General features: G+C 51.9%; 1 protein-coding gene and 1 long non-coding RNA gene across 4 annotated transcripts in view; one reads left to right on the top strand and one right to left on the bottom strand.

Moving 5' to 3' along the window:
• SEC14L2 (SEC14 like lipid binding 2) overlaps positions 1–11,430 on the top strand; it is a 28,181-nt gene extending 16,751 nt beyond the window's left edge. For 2 of the 3 annotated variants that reach the window (XM_044448936.1, XM_044448937.1), the window contains 7 exons: positions 1,545–1,640; positions 3,302–3,362; positions 3,456–3,539; positions 5,822–5,928; positions 6,627–6,766; positions 7,611–7,780; positions 9,034–11,430. In XM_044448936.1, the coding sequence (XP_044304871.1) occupies positions 1,545–1,640; positions 3,302–3,362; positions 3,456–3,539; positions 5,822–5,928; positions 6,627–6,766; positions 7,611–7,780; positions 9,034–9,182 (807 nt within the window). In that variant the 3' untranslated portion in view covers positions 9,183–11,430. Of the gene's footprint in view, positions 1–1,544; positions 1,641–3,301; positions 3,363–3,455; positions 3,540–5,821; positions 5,929–6,626; positions 6,767–7,610; positions 7,781–8,546; positions 8,792–9,033 lie in introns of all 3 variants that reach the window. The other variant, XR_006416542.1, reaches the window with a different exon arrangement.
• Positions 560–12,716, bottom strand: part of LOC123032799 — a 17,120-nt gene continuing 4,963 nt past the window's right edge. Inside the window, exon 3 of the long non-coding RNA XR_006416543.1 lies at positions 560–706. This is a non-coding gene — a long non-coding RNA (uncharacterized LOC123032799). The remainder of the gene's footprint in view (positions 707–12,716) is intronic.

A 12,716-nucleotide genomic window follows, 5' to 3' on the forward strand; every position in this document is an offset into this window, starting at 1 on the left:
GTAGTGGCGGCCCTGGTCATGGTGGGAAGCTCCCCGGGCCAGGGTATCGTACTCACGAGCAACAGATCAGTGGAGCAGAAGAAATGCCTCCAGATAGGTTGCCCCATTTCACGAAGAAGGCTGTCCTCAAGCACCTCTCTGTGGAAGCACTGCTGTGAGAAGCTTGCGTGTTCTTCTTCCATCTCAAGAGAATGCTATCTGAGCATCTCGGTGTGCAAGGCACGCATCTCGGCTGCTCGCTCTCACTATCGTAAGCTGAGGCAAAGACTTAGAGCACGGTGGCACCTCCGAGATGCCCTCCCCCTCCTCCCACCAGTGAATTTGCCCCTTCCCCCCGGTGGAGGCCCTGTTATGGATCACTTCCAGAGGTGATGGAGCAGCCTGTGTCCGGGATGCATGTGGCATATGGACTCGTGTGTGTGTGTGTGTGTGTGTGTGTGTGTGTGTGTGTGTGTGTCTTAAGCCAGCATCCTGAGGCCTTCATGAGTGAAAAAGTAGGGTAGGCTTGGAATTGTTTGGCAAGAAAAGTAGCAGACTCACGGAAGAACGATCCCTCAGATACGTTGAATGGACCCCACAGGCATGAGGCTGGTAAACTCCAAGCATCCGGTGAGGGGATCCTACGGAGACATGTGCTGCCCCCCGTGTTCTGGCTGCACTGGAGGGATCTTTGTTCTGAGCCAGCAGGAAGTTCTTCCACTCGGTTCTTTTTAGGTGTAGAGGTAAAGATATGTAGAAATATATATTATTTCAAACCAGCCCTGTGTCCCCCCCACCTCTCCCCCTTTCTACCAACAGCATCTACTGCGTTCTTGAGCAGGATAGCTCTTGTGAACATTTGATTTTGTTAAAGTGTTGACTTCCTATATGTGTTGCTAGTAAGTTGGAGCAGGGGTCCCCACACACATGGAGTCCGTGGCACGTGTGAAGGTTGGGCGCCCTTTGCACATGGGCTGGACCATGTCCTGAGCCCAAAATTGAAACAAATCAGCCCGAGCCCTCCCCAGGGTGGGAGAAGAGGGAGGCAGCAACACGGACACTCGGACCAGCTTATCCAGCGTGTGGGCGCATTTTGCCCCTGCCGCCTCCCGTCACTTGCCCTGGGGGCTTGTGGGCTGGAGGAAGGGGTGGCGTCAGGCCGAGGGGCCTGCCGCTTTTGCAAAAACTTGAGCAGGGTTGTGTTCCTTGCAGCGCCCCTGTCTGAAAGCCCTCCATGGACAGTACTTGTGCCTGCAATTCTTTTGCCGTGCCTTTGCATCAGTTCTTTTCTGAATGTCAGCTACCGTCTGCGCTCCAGCAGAAAGCAGTTGCTACCTTTAAGTGTTCGTGTCCCTCTGCCTCCTCCTGCTGCCTTCCAGGTGGGCTGCGCTTCAGCTGCAGTGATTCCCAGCCCACCTAGCAGGCTGGGTGAATACGGGAGTTACAGTCCAACTCACTTGGAAGGCAGCAGGTTGGGGAAAACTGATGTAGGTGACGATTGCAGATTTTTTGTTTAAAACATGTTATTAATCTCCCTCATCTTTGTACTGGTTTCATTTCTTTAGCTTGGAAGGAAGATCGAAACGGTCACCATAATCTGTGATGCAGAAGGGCTTGGCCTGAAGCATCTCTGGAAGCCAGGCATAGACATGTATGGAGAGGTGAGGGTCACAGGAAGGCCTCTGCGCCCCATAGCAAGAGCTTTGTCCTCGGTCTGGTTGGTCTGCAGGCTTGGTGGGCTTTGCACCTTGCACTTGCATCACTTGGTTTGCCACTTTAATCCTGAGGACTGTGTCAAGCAATGCTTCTCTTGCAGAAGTATTATTTAAAATCGGCAGGTGCTAGGCAAGGCTCGAAGGGATGCAAAGCTCCTGAAACTACTGTCCCTCTTAAAATGTAGGTAGAGCAGGTGTGCTGCCCAGGTGTGAGTAACAAATCCGGCCATCCCAGCCTGGCCCTCTGGGGTCCGCACAAGGCCCCATCCCCTACCCCTAAACCATCAATGATCTGGTTGGTTTTCTGCATGCAAAGCGCATTCTCTAAAAGGCTGGCGAGGCTCTCCTAAGCCTTGTTGCTGGCGGCAGGACCCTGAGAAAGAAATGCTGGCGTTTTTCTGTATCCTGGGCACATCCTTTTGCCATCTCCTTCCACTGGAAGGTGTCCTCCGGGATTTGGCTCCAGGGATCCTGTCCTGAGGCTGAAGAGAATCTCTGCAGCTGAAGCAGGGCCCCGTGTTCTGTGCATGTGCTAAACATGGGCAAACAGTCAACAACCAGGCGCTTTGTTTGCATTCTGCAAATTTATGTGGACTCAGGAGGACAAGGCCACATAATATATCGGAATGGATAATTCTGTTCTTAAACCTCTGATCTTGCAATTGATTTTCCTGACGGTCTTTCTATATGCAGAAGAGTTCATTGGCAGAACATGTGCTTTGTATGCAGACTCCCAGGTTCAATCATGCAGGGCTGGGAAAGACTGTTGCCTGAAATCCTGAACAGTCGGGGAGTCGGTCCCCTGAGCTGGAAGGACCCACAGTTTGAATAAGGGAGCTTCTTAGTGAGTTGTTTGGGTTTAAAAGGTAAAAAAGCAAAGCAAAGTGAACTGGACCTCTGCAAGAGCCTCCCGCACAGCCTCGGCATTTGTTGCTGCCACGCCGTGAGCTACACTTGGGATGGGGGGCCTTTTTCCACCCCAGGGCTGAATTTTAACCAGATGGGGGGTGGGATTCCATCGGTGGGTGCGGCCAAACATTATTACTGATTTTAATCCTACTCAGATGCAAACAGGCTTGAGAAGTAAGGATGAGCAGCCTCTCTGCCCACAAGGAAGCAGGAGCCAATCCCTCAACCACAGCCCCAGCCCCCCCTCCCTTGCAGGGAGAAGCTCTTATCTCTGATCAGTAGCTGATCAGAGATAAGAGCTTTTCTTTGCTGAGAAAGGGAGCAGACCCCAGGGATGAAGCTGGTGGTCAAGATAGGGAAGCCTTATGGACCAATTCTAGCCCATGGAGGTTGTTTGTCGAGGTTTATGCCCCTTCACCCAGTGCTAACACAGGGTTGTGCGTATCCTTGCCATGGCTAATTCCAAGGTCAGAGGCTGGGAGATTTGCCGGACTTGGCCAGCGCTCAGTCCAACACCAGCCTTTGAAGTACTGAACCCAGTCCTGGCAATTCTGTTTTGTAATTCTGCAGTGTGAGGGTGAGCAGGGAGTGTTGTGTTCCTAAACAGCCCGCTGCTGCTCAGTGGAGTAGCCACGAGCTGGATGGCTGAGGCTTTCCTGCAAGGATTCCCTCCTGACATTGCTTCTCTACACTTCCAGCTTATTTCCCTGCTTGAAGACAACTACCCCGAGTCCCTCAAACGCATCTTTATTATTAAAGGTGAGTAATAAGCCCTTTTCAGGCATGTGGGCTTAGAACACATGAATGTCCCTCTTCTGCCGCCAAGCCACTACTCTTTTTCCTCGGCTGCAGCTCCCAGGCTCTTCCCCGTGGCTTTCAATCTGGTGAAACATCTGCTGAGTGAGGACACTCGCAAGAAGATGGTGGTTCTGGGAGGTGAGTGGCACCTGCTTCCGCTACCAATCCTGTCCTGCTGCAGCCAGAAATAAAGGGCGGCCGCACCAAAAGAAGCTGGCGAGCAAGGCCCGTTACAGAAGGATTCTCCAGACATGCCACTCACAGGTGCTGCCCCCTTGCGTACTTGTGGAATCGGGATAAGATGTAGGTTCGGGCAGGACATATCCTCCCCCAGGTTGGTTCCCTCCAGATGAGCTCAGCTACCGTTCCAGCATCCCCAGCAAGCCGTGCGGCATTTCTGCTAAGTCGTGGCACACAAAGCACTGGCAAACCCCCTTAGAGTTCAGGCCAGCTGGTGCCCCCCCAGATGTGTTGGGCTGCCATCAGGGAATGATGGGAGCGGTGGTTCCATCCAGCACATCTAGCTTGGTGAAATGCCTTGGGCACTTCATAAATCAGTCCCCTGCCTGGATGATTTCACTTGCTTACATGACATGACGACAAACCATTGGGTCGATGGCATTCACACCTCTCCTCTGACCCTCGTGTTCTGCAGTGTCTCCCCCCCGCCCCCAACCAGAGGTGGTCTGGTCCCCACCAGCTGTTCCGCTGACCTCGCAGCTTCTCGGTCTTGGCAGTTCAGCAACACATTTCCACCCCTCCTCTTTGTCTCACTCCCCTTCAGAGTTTGCATTTCTAGCTTGGAATGCTGCATTTTGAGAGAAGTAGGCCCAGTCCCCAAACCTTTTCTGTAATACATGCAGAAATGTGCAAAAAGCAGTGTTCTTACTCAGTTGCTCTGCATGCCTATTATTGTATTTTCCCCCTTTTAAGTTTGGAAGGCTGCCTTGGGTGGGTATTCCCTGACTGGAAACCAGCCCCTTCTGTAAATAAACAGTTCTAACCAATCTGTGCAAAGTTCCACAAATACAAAGCTTCATCCCCCCACCCCCATGTTCTATTTTGTTAGAGAAAGGGACGCTGACATTCTCTGTTAGTACCTAGCACGGAAAGCACTTTATGGGAGAGAAATAGTTAGGTAACTTAAAGAATGCGAGTTGGTGACGGAGCCCTGGGAGTTTTGCCAAGCTGCTGTTGCTGAAATATGAATTGCCCATTTAGGAGACCAAGAAAGTATCTGCAAGTGAGACGTAATTGGTCACCGTTGACATCACTTCCCTCTCTATAGGATTAGCGAAGCCGAGCGGGTTCTGCCAGTGCAACGATAGCAGGGGGTAATCGGAGTTGTAGAAAAGTCCCTGCATGCTAGTTATACAAATGTTCTGGCTAAGAGAAAGGAGATCTGCCAGCAATACCTGGGCAGACTGAAACCTCTGGGGGTGAGAAAAGTAAGACAGTAAGCCCAGCATTCTGGGTGTGAGAAGCCACCATCGCACTAGCGTGTAACGCCCTGCTCAGCAGTGCAAATCTCCTTGGGCCATTGCTCTGGGCGGGGGAAGCGTGGCCAGCACTCTGCACTGCGTGCTCCTGGAAAGTCCTGCTGCCTTGGGCTCACCTGGCTGGTGAGGGGAATGTTTGCCTCTGGAGGCCACCCTGCATCAGCAGCACAGCACGGTCCCCTTGAAAGCAGCCCCAAGGCCGCTGACCCGTTCAACCGCTTTGCCGAAGAGCAAAAGGGGGAGCGCCACCCAGGGAAGCCGGCAGAGCACGGGGCAGATCGCAGTGCCTGGGCAAGGGAGTAATCGGAGCCTGGCTGGGGTTGCCGTTTCTGGTCTGTGCTTCAGCTGCTGTGTGGCCTCTTGGAACCCCAGCCTAGACTAGGCTGCTAACCTGAGGCCTGTTAGTGGCAGATTCAGCCCATCCACTGACCTATGTTGGTTCCATCCTTTGTCTTCAAGAGAGACAACCTAAGATAATTGGGTGGCCGGAGCAGAAAATAGAAATGGCACCCCTTGTGATAAGAATCACCATTGTTATAACAGATCTTTTTGGATGGTATCCTGAAAAGAAACTTTTAAAGAAATGTATCTTGCATAATTTACACGAATGAAGGAAACATGGACATATTTCCCTGTCTTTGTCCTCTGCATCTGCTAATTACACAGCAATTAAACAGGGCACAGAAGCTGCCCCTCCCCCCCCCACACACACGTGTTGGAAGCTTTGTGCATCCTTTGAAATGGAGGGTGAGTTCCAATTTTGGAAAGAATATCTTTTATAAGTGTCATATTGTCATGGTAAACATCATGAGTCTTCTAAGATTTTCCCAAGTCACAGGAATGCGTTGTTGGCTGTTCAACAAGGGAGCTCAGGAGAGAGTTCTGTTGCAGAATGATAATCCATGTTTCCCTTTCTTCTAGCTAACTGGAAGGAGATTTTACACAATCATATTGACCCCAGCGAGATTCCTGTGCATTATGGGGGGACTCGCACTGATCCAGATGGGGACCCCAAGTGTCAGAGCATGGTACGTTCATTCCGTTTGCTCTGGACTGGAATGCTTGCAGGGTCAGTTCCCAGAAACTAGGAAGTCAGGTTGTCAGAGCTGCAGGAGGCAGAGAGGGTTGGAGGTCCAGATGGGGAGCGAAAGCTGCGATCACAGTGCATAGGTCGAGTTGCGGGTGGAGTGTGGCCAGCGTCTCGGGAGCGCTGGCAGCAGCCCTGTCTTCCTTGTCTGCTCCTGCTGCCGCCCAGTGATATCCAGCTCCTTGGAAAGCAGCCCTCCTTCCTTCCAGGCTGGCCAGTGGATAGAGATGTTGCTCTCAGGACCCAGGCCAACTGTGCTGGCGTCTTCTGGAGAACTTCGTTGCATTTCCTGACACTCAGGACCCCGAGGGTGTGGAATGGGCTTCCATAGGAGGTCGTTGAGGCCCCGTCGGTGTGGGTGCTCAAGGATAGGCTGGACGTGCACATGATGGGCATGTCGTGAGTGGAGCCGGCTGGTGCCGGAGGTCAGACTGGATGGCCCAGGAGGCCCCTTCTGACTCGCTCTGTTTCTGTGTTTCTACCTGAGTTTTGATAGCCAGATTTGGATGTGGGAGAAGCATCTGAACCCAGCCCAGCATCTGAACTGTGTTCACAAAGCATGTTGCGAGCACGGAGGGAGGTGCAGATAAGAATGGTTGGATGGGCCAAGTTCTGGGACTGATGTGATCTTGCCTGTAGCTCTGTTACGGAGGGGACGTCCCCAGGAAGTACTTCGTGTGTGACCAGGTGAAGCAGCAGTACGAGCATTCGGTGGCCGTGAACCGAGGGTCCTCCCAGCAGTTGGAATATGAGATTCTCTCTCCGGGCTGCGTCCTCAGGTGAGCCAGAGTGGGCGGCACAGCAAGGGTGAGTGGAAGAAAGCTGGGCAGAGTGCAGCTTCTCACCAATGGCATTTCAATCCCATTTTTCAAGTGGCTTGGCAGGGTCTGGGTGTATCTCTCTCCCCATCGGCACCTCCACGTCTCCACAACAAACCTGCGAGTTAGATCAGGCTGAGAGAAAGCCAAGGCTACCCAGTGAGCTGTGTGAAAGAGCGGGGATTTGAACTCAGCTTTCCTGGAGTCTTGGGGCTCCAAGCACTTCACCATGCGCCCTCCCTTCACATCCGGGGACCAGGAGTTTAAACTTGGGGTCGCTCCATGGCTGTGCTTGCCCATAGCAAGAGATAACGGAATGGATCCACACTCATCCTTTTTAGAGACTGGACAGCCATCCGAGTGGGGATGGTGGGACTCGGTGTCCTGCAACAGCAGGCAGTTGGACCCAATGGCCTCCACGGCCCCTTCCAACTCTGCTGTTCCGTGATTCCCCCTCTGCACCTGCCCCCAGATTCACTGGTTTTCCTCCGGCTTGTTTGAGCGAGATGCAAGCACAGAAATGTCGGCAAGGATGGTCGCGGGAGACTTGTTCTGTACTCACTGCTTCAGAACCGCGTGCGCCTGTGCAAGGAGAGGTGTGCTGTCAGCGTTTCTCCTTTCCGTGCCTCCAGGGCATGGCTGGAGCACGGTGGCAGAGCCCTGCCTTCTGCGCCAGGTCCCGGTTCCGTGGCCAGCACCTCCGGCCGCAGATCCGGGGGCCTCGGCAGCTGGTCCACGCTGACATCGCTGGCCTAGCTGGCCAGGGCCTGCCATTTCCCCTCTTCCTCCGGTTCCCTTCACGCAGGTGGCAGTTCGTGTCGGAAGGTGCTGACATAGGTTTTGGCATCTACTTGAAGACCAAGGCTGGGCTGCGTCAGCATGCCGGTGAGATGACAGAAGTGTGTCCCACCCGGCGCTGCAATGCACACCTGGTACCTGAAGACGGCTCTCTGACCTGCACAGACGCTGGGACCTGTAAGTGTGCGCATTTTGCCACGGACCTCCGACCCCCATAGGATGCTTAGCTAGGCTAACCTGCAGAGATGTTGCTGAACTCTGTGGACGATTTCACGGGAAACGGCGGATTCCATTTGCTTGACCATCCCTTCAGGCTTATGTCTTAATTTGTGCTACTTTATTTGTTGAAATTTTGTTTTAAATCTGCCCTCTATATTTTGTGGTACAATTTTATGCTGTCTGAGTGTTAGTTGTACTTTTTATATTTTTTATGTCCTTATAAACTGTTCAGAGAGCTTTGGCTCTTGTGCCATATAGAAATAAATTAGCAGCAACAGTAATGTAATGTGGCCTTCAGCACGTTGCTGTTGTGCAACAGATATTCAGGGATTTGGGGCACATCCTGGTCTTCAGTAGTGTGCATTCGATGCAAGATCTGGGGACCTGAAAGTTGGTCAAACAGAGAGAGAAAGGTCTGCCCATCCGCAGAACTCAGTTTGACCACTTAATAGAGAGAGGTCAATAAATGTGATCTGTGGATGGCATTTTACATCAGTGAAACTTGCAAGAATTCCTGAAAGTAATTCTCTGTTGCGTTGGAGTAGGTGTAGAGCCTTAGGTTCCATTGGTGAACATGCCCATTCACTCAGCACTTTTGGCCAGAGATTGAGAATGAAATAAAATAACTAACCAATCAGTCAAGATCCAGCTTATGCTTTGCTTAATTTAACTAATAAATTCAATGTTAAATATTGACAGAAAGATCTGATTTCTTTTTTTGTAGTTGGGTTCTAGACAAGTGTCTGTCCAAAGCTGGAAAGGTGCTGGAATCTTTAATTTCAGCAACTAGTTCTGTTGGAGAAACTGACTCAGCCAGTCAGGTATCTGAAAGGCCATCTAGACATTGACACATGCCAGCGTACTTGGTCACATTTATCAACTTTATGGACCGACGAGACAGCCTTCACTCTGCCCTCGCCGTACACGGCCAGATACGGACAAGCTCACTTTGCCCTAGGAACTTGCATAGTAAGAGTCTCTCAGAGTTTTTCCACTTTGAGATTTTGCCCCTCTGGAAAACAACCTTTGTACTCCTGTTGTAATTGGAAGTAATGTTGTGTATATGTATGAACTTGTCCGTTGCATATTTGTTTTTTTAAATATTAGTGAACTATTTGGTTGCTGCTTTCATAAACGAAATGACTACAGCTGGGTTCAGATGACAGTCCTGATATGTGTCTTGCTGTCTCTCTCTCCTTCCCCGCACCCAGATGTGCTGAGGTTTGACAACACGTACAGCTACATCCATTCCAAGAAAGTCAATTACACTGTGGAGATTCTGCTCCCAGACAAGAAATCCGAAGAGCAAATCCAGCACTCAGATGATCGGACAAAGGAGCTCAAAATTAACCATGCCTGATGGGGGCTTGCCGCTTGCAAACAGAAGCCCGTTGCTCCGCAAGCCACGGGAGGGGCACTTGCTCAGGCAGGAGAGCAGAAAAAATTCTTCAAGGAGACACAACGTGGGGCCTGGGGAGTTCAGTGGCAGTGGGACTAACAGCGCAAGGTCTTGGCTTTGAGGCAGTTGATGGCTCCGTCCTGAGAACACATTCCTCGTGTGTGTACCCCACACACACAGCACCGTGTGGGGTGCTATGACAAAGTTTAGAGTAGTGGAGAGTGGAAATCTTTATGGCCAGTGCTTCGGATCGGCTGCCTTTGCTTCAGCATGTGCCACTTGGACTGTGGGCCTGTTGGCATTTGCCTTCCTTTGGATTTGCACGATGCTTTATCAGTGCAGTGAGTGGGAAGGGATGAACATAAGCAAGACTCTCCAACCTAATGCCCTCCAGATGCCTGGCACCACAATTCCCATAATCCCCAGCAAACATAGCTGGCTGGAGGATTACAAGTTGCTAGGCAAGTAAAAGATTTGGGACCAGAGCTGAATGAAGCAGCCTAACTCTGTGCAAGTAATTTATATCTGTGCATGTACATTAGAAATAATTTTAAAGATTTATCTAAGTTTAATAGAAGGCAAAACCAGTCAATTTCTTATCCAAACCACTTCAGAGGAAATAAATTCTCCACCCTAGCCCTTCCTAAATCAGTACTTCCACTGTAATGACAATGAATTTGCAGTGGGGTGAAAACAGAAACAGAGCGAGTCAGAAGGGGCCTCCCGGGCCGTCTAGTCTGACCCCCAGCTCCAGCCGGCTCTGCTCACGACATGCCCACCATGTGCATGTCCAGCCTATCCTTAAACACCCTCACTGGTGGGGCTTCAACCACTTCCCGGGGAAGCCCGTTCCATACCCCAGGGGCCCTAAAAAACTTTTATGAGAATATTCCCACATTGTCATTATTGTTATGATTACATGAGCTGAAAATGCAGTGCTTCCACCAAAATGGAGTTTCAGAAACTTTTGAGTGTGAATCCAAAAGTACTCTTGAGGGGGCTTGCAGCAAGGGAGGAGGGCTCACCCTTTCCTCTTCGGTGGCAACCCCCCCCCAAGCCCCCCAACTAACACCCATGTGCACCGCAGTTAAGCTGAAACAGAAATGGCCGTTAGCATTTGGAGACACGGAGGGGCAGGGTGTCTCCAAGCAGCAGCCCTGGTAGGAATTCTAGGCCAACACATGCAGAGGGTATTAGGCTGGGGAAGGAGGGGTTTAAGCTGTTTTGCTGGGTCAGACGCAGGATCGTCCAGTCCAGCACGTCCATTCCCATCCTTGGTCAACAAGAGTGAAGGCAACAGGCCTGCCCCAGTGTTTATCCAGAGTTCCTGTTAGGCAGAAGTATAAATTGCCTCTGACCACGCAGGCGCCACTCATCAGTCACAGAGTCACTACAAAGCCTCTCCCCCGAGTTCTTCTAGCCCCCTTCCCTGTTGCTTACAGCCACAGAGGTTTACGGCCCCTCACCAGCTCTTGCAGCAGCAAATGTCATCTGTTTGCCAAGCACTCTGCAACACCGCTCTTTGCAGCCCTGGCCTGCAGAACCGACGGCCCACCACTCAAGCCAGCCCACCTGTTCTATGTGGGAGCCAGCCAGGTGCTGCCGGACAGTCTCCCTCTGGCTGGCGGGTGCTCACTGCAACTCCCAGAAGGTGACCTCAGTTGCACTCGCAACAAGCAGACCCAAGTTGTGCTGGGTCAGTGCCTCACCTGCACATCAGGCTGGCTTTCTCCACCCCACAGCTTGCTGCTAATAGAGTGCCTTATAGGCTGAGCCCCCCTGCCTCGTTTATCTGCCAACGCAGGTGCCACCACTGCTGCCCCTGCAGTTTGGTCCTGGAAGTATGAACATCCCACGCAAGCCTTCAGAGCAGTTCGTGTAGCAGATTCTTTGCTTCTGCTTGCTTCATTTGATCTTGCTCAGCAAAGTGTTTCAGCAGTACCTGCACTCGGTTCAAGGGACGGAGAACTACGAGGGAGACTCCATACCCAACTGGGCCCATTCCTACCTCTTGGTTGATACTGGAAATGAATGGTCCCCAACCGGTTTCCTGATGGAGGCATTTATCCCTTGGCTCACAGTGACATCTCAGCCAGGCTGGACTCTCCAGAAAAGACACGCCACTTTGGATCCCTGTTAATCCTTGATTTTTTTCAGCGATCTTGACTATGAGAAATTTTAATAAAGGTCTGAGCGCTTTTGAGACTGAGCTGCTTTGTCTACATCTGGCTAAAGCAGGGCTTCTAGGAGAATGGATATTAATCTGCCTGGGGGTGCCTTGCAGGAATGCAAAAGATGTGGACCAGAGGCAGCCTCCAAGCCCTGGGCAGTGCCCCCCAGCAAAAAGGGGGGGAGAGGAAAGTAATGGACTCTGTAGTTTCATAGCTGTGCTCCAATAGTTTGTGCTTGCTTGCTAAGTTGTTTTAGGAGCTATGGCAAGAACCATTGAGCCTGTTCCTAGAACGACCCCCCACCTGCACAAACTTTTTCTGAGGATGTTCCAGGTAACTGGAAGACTGTTTGGGTCCGCCAGCAAAAGGGTGGATGGCTAAGAACCAGGGTTCCTGGATGGCTGGAGTTTTGAGGCCTCTGGGAGAAGTGTCAATTTTATCTGGACCCTTCTGACACCTGCTGCAGTCCAAAGTACTTGCAAAGTTGTACACCTGTGGATGCCATGAAGGGATGGGGACAGGCATACCTGACTCGCCCACTGGCAAATCCTGCACATGGGCATTCATTCCTTAGCTTGCTGTTACTTAAGGTTGCTCCTCTTCCAAACAAGCTCCTAGAGCAGCTTAGCTTAGCTCAATAAAAAGAAGGCATCCAGGGACCTGCCCTCCAGAAGTTACAGAATACAGAAGATAAAAGGACCCAGAGGAAGAGGGCAAACCAGCCCAGGCAACTGTTCCGCTTGTGCACGGCTTTCATTCAGTTCAATGGAGTTTGTACAGGAGAACTTGCTGACAGATTGTGGCCTGTCTTAGCTTGTAAAGCTGAACACACGGTTCTCCCAGGTCAGCTCGCAATCACATTTCGAGGCGATATAGTTGTCATAAAAACAGCTTAAAGGCCACTAGGCAGCCAGTGAGGAAGCAGCAGCCACAAGCTTGCTGGTCTAATGCAGGTCTAACTCCAGCCCAAAGACTCAGCCCTTCCTTGCTCCACCACGGCTATTTTTCCTCCGTCAGCTTGCCAGGAGCCCCCCATCACAGCTGGGCCTCTGGGTTGGCGAGCGGAGGAAGCTGGGGAAGTGGGGTAGCAGCAGCTCCAGCCAATGCCTCCCTGGTGCCAAACCAACAGCCCAAAAGGAGCCACGCAAGAGCAGTGGTTTTCAACCGCTGATCTCCCGACTGGTGCCAGTCCGATGGAGCTTTCCTGCCAGCCTGTGCGGGGGGGGGGGGGGGGGCCCCCCCCACCCCGCGAACGGGGGGGGGGGCCGCGGGTGCCCCCCCCCCCCTCCTTCGGCGGGGCCCGGGGGGGGGGGGCCCCAGGCCC

The sequence above is a fragment of the Varanus komodoensis genome, unplaced genomic scaffold (genome assembly GCF_004798865.1).
Source record: "Varanus komodoensis strain SLA01 unplaced genomic scaffold, ASM479886v1 scaffold56, whole genome shotgun sequence".
NCBI lineage: Eukaryota > Metazoa > Chordata > Lepidosauria > Squamata > Varanidae > Varanus > Varanus komodoensis.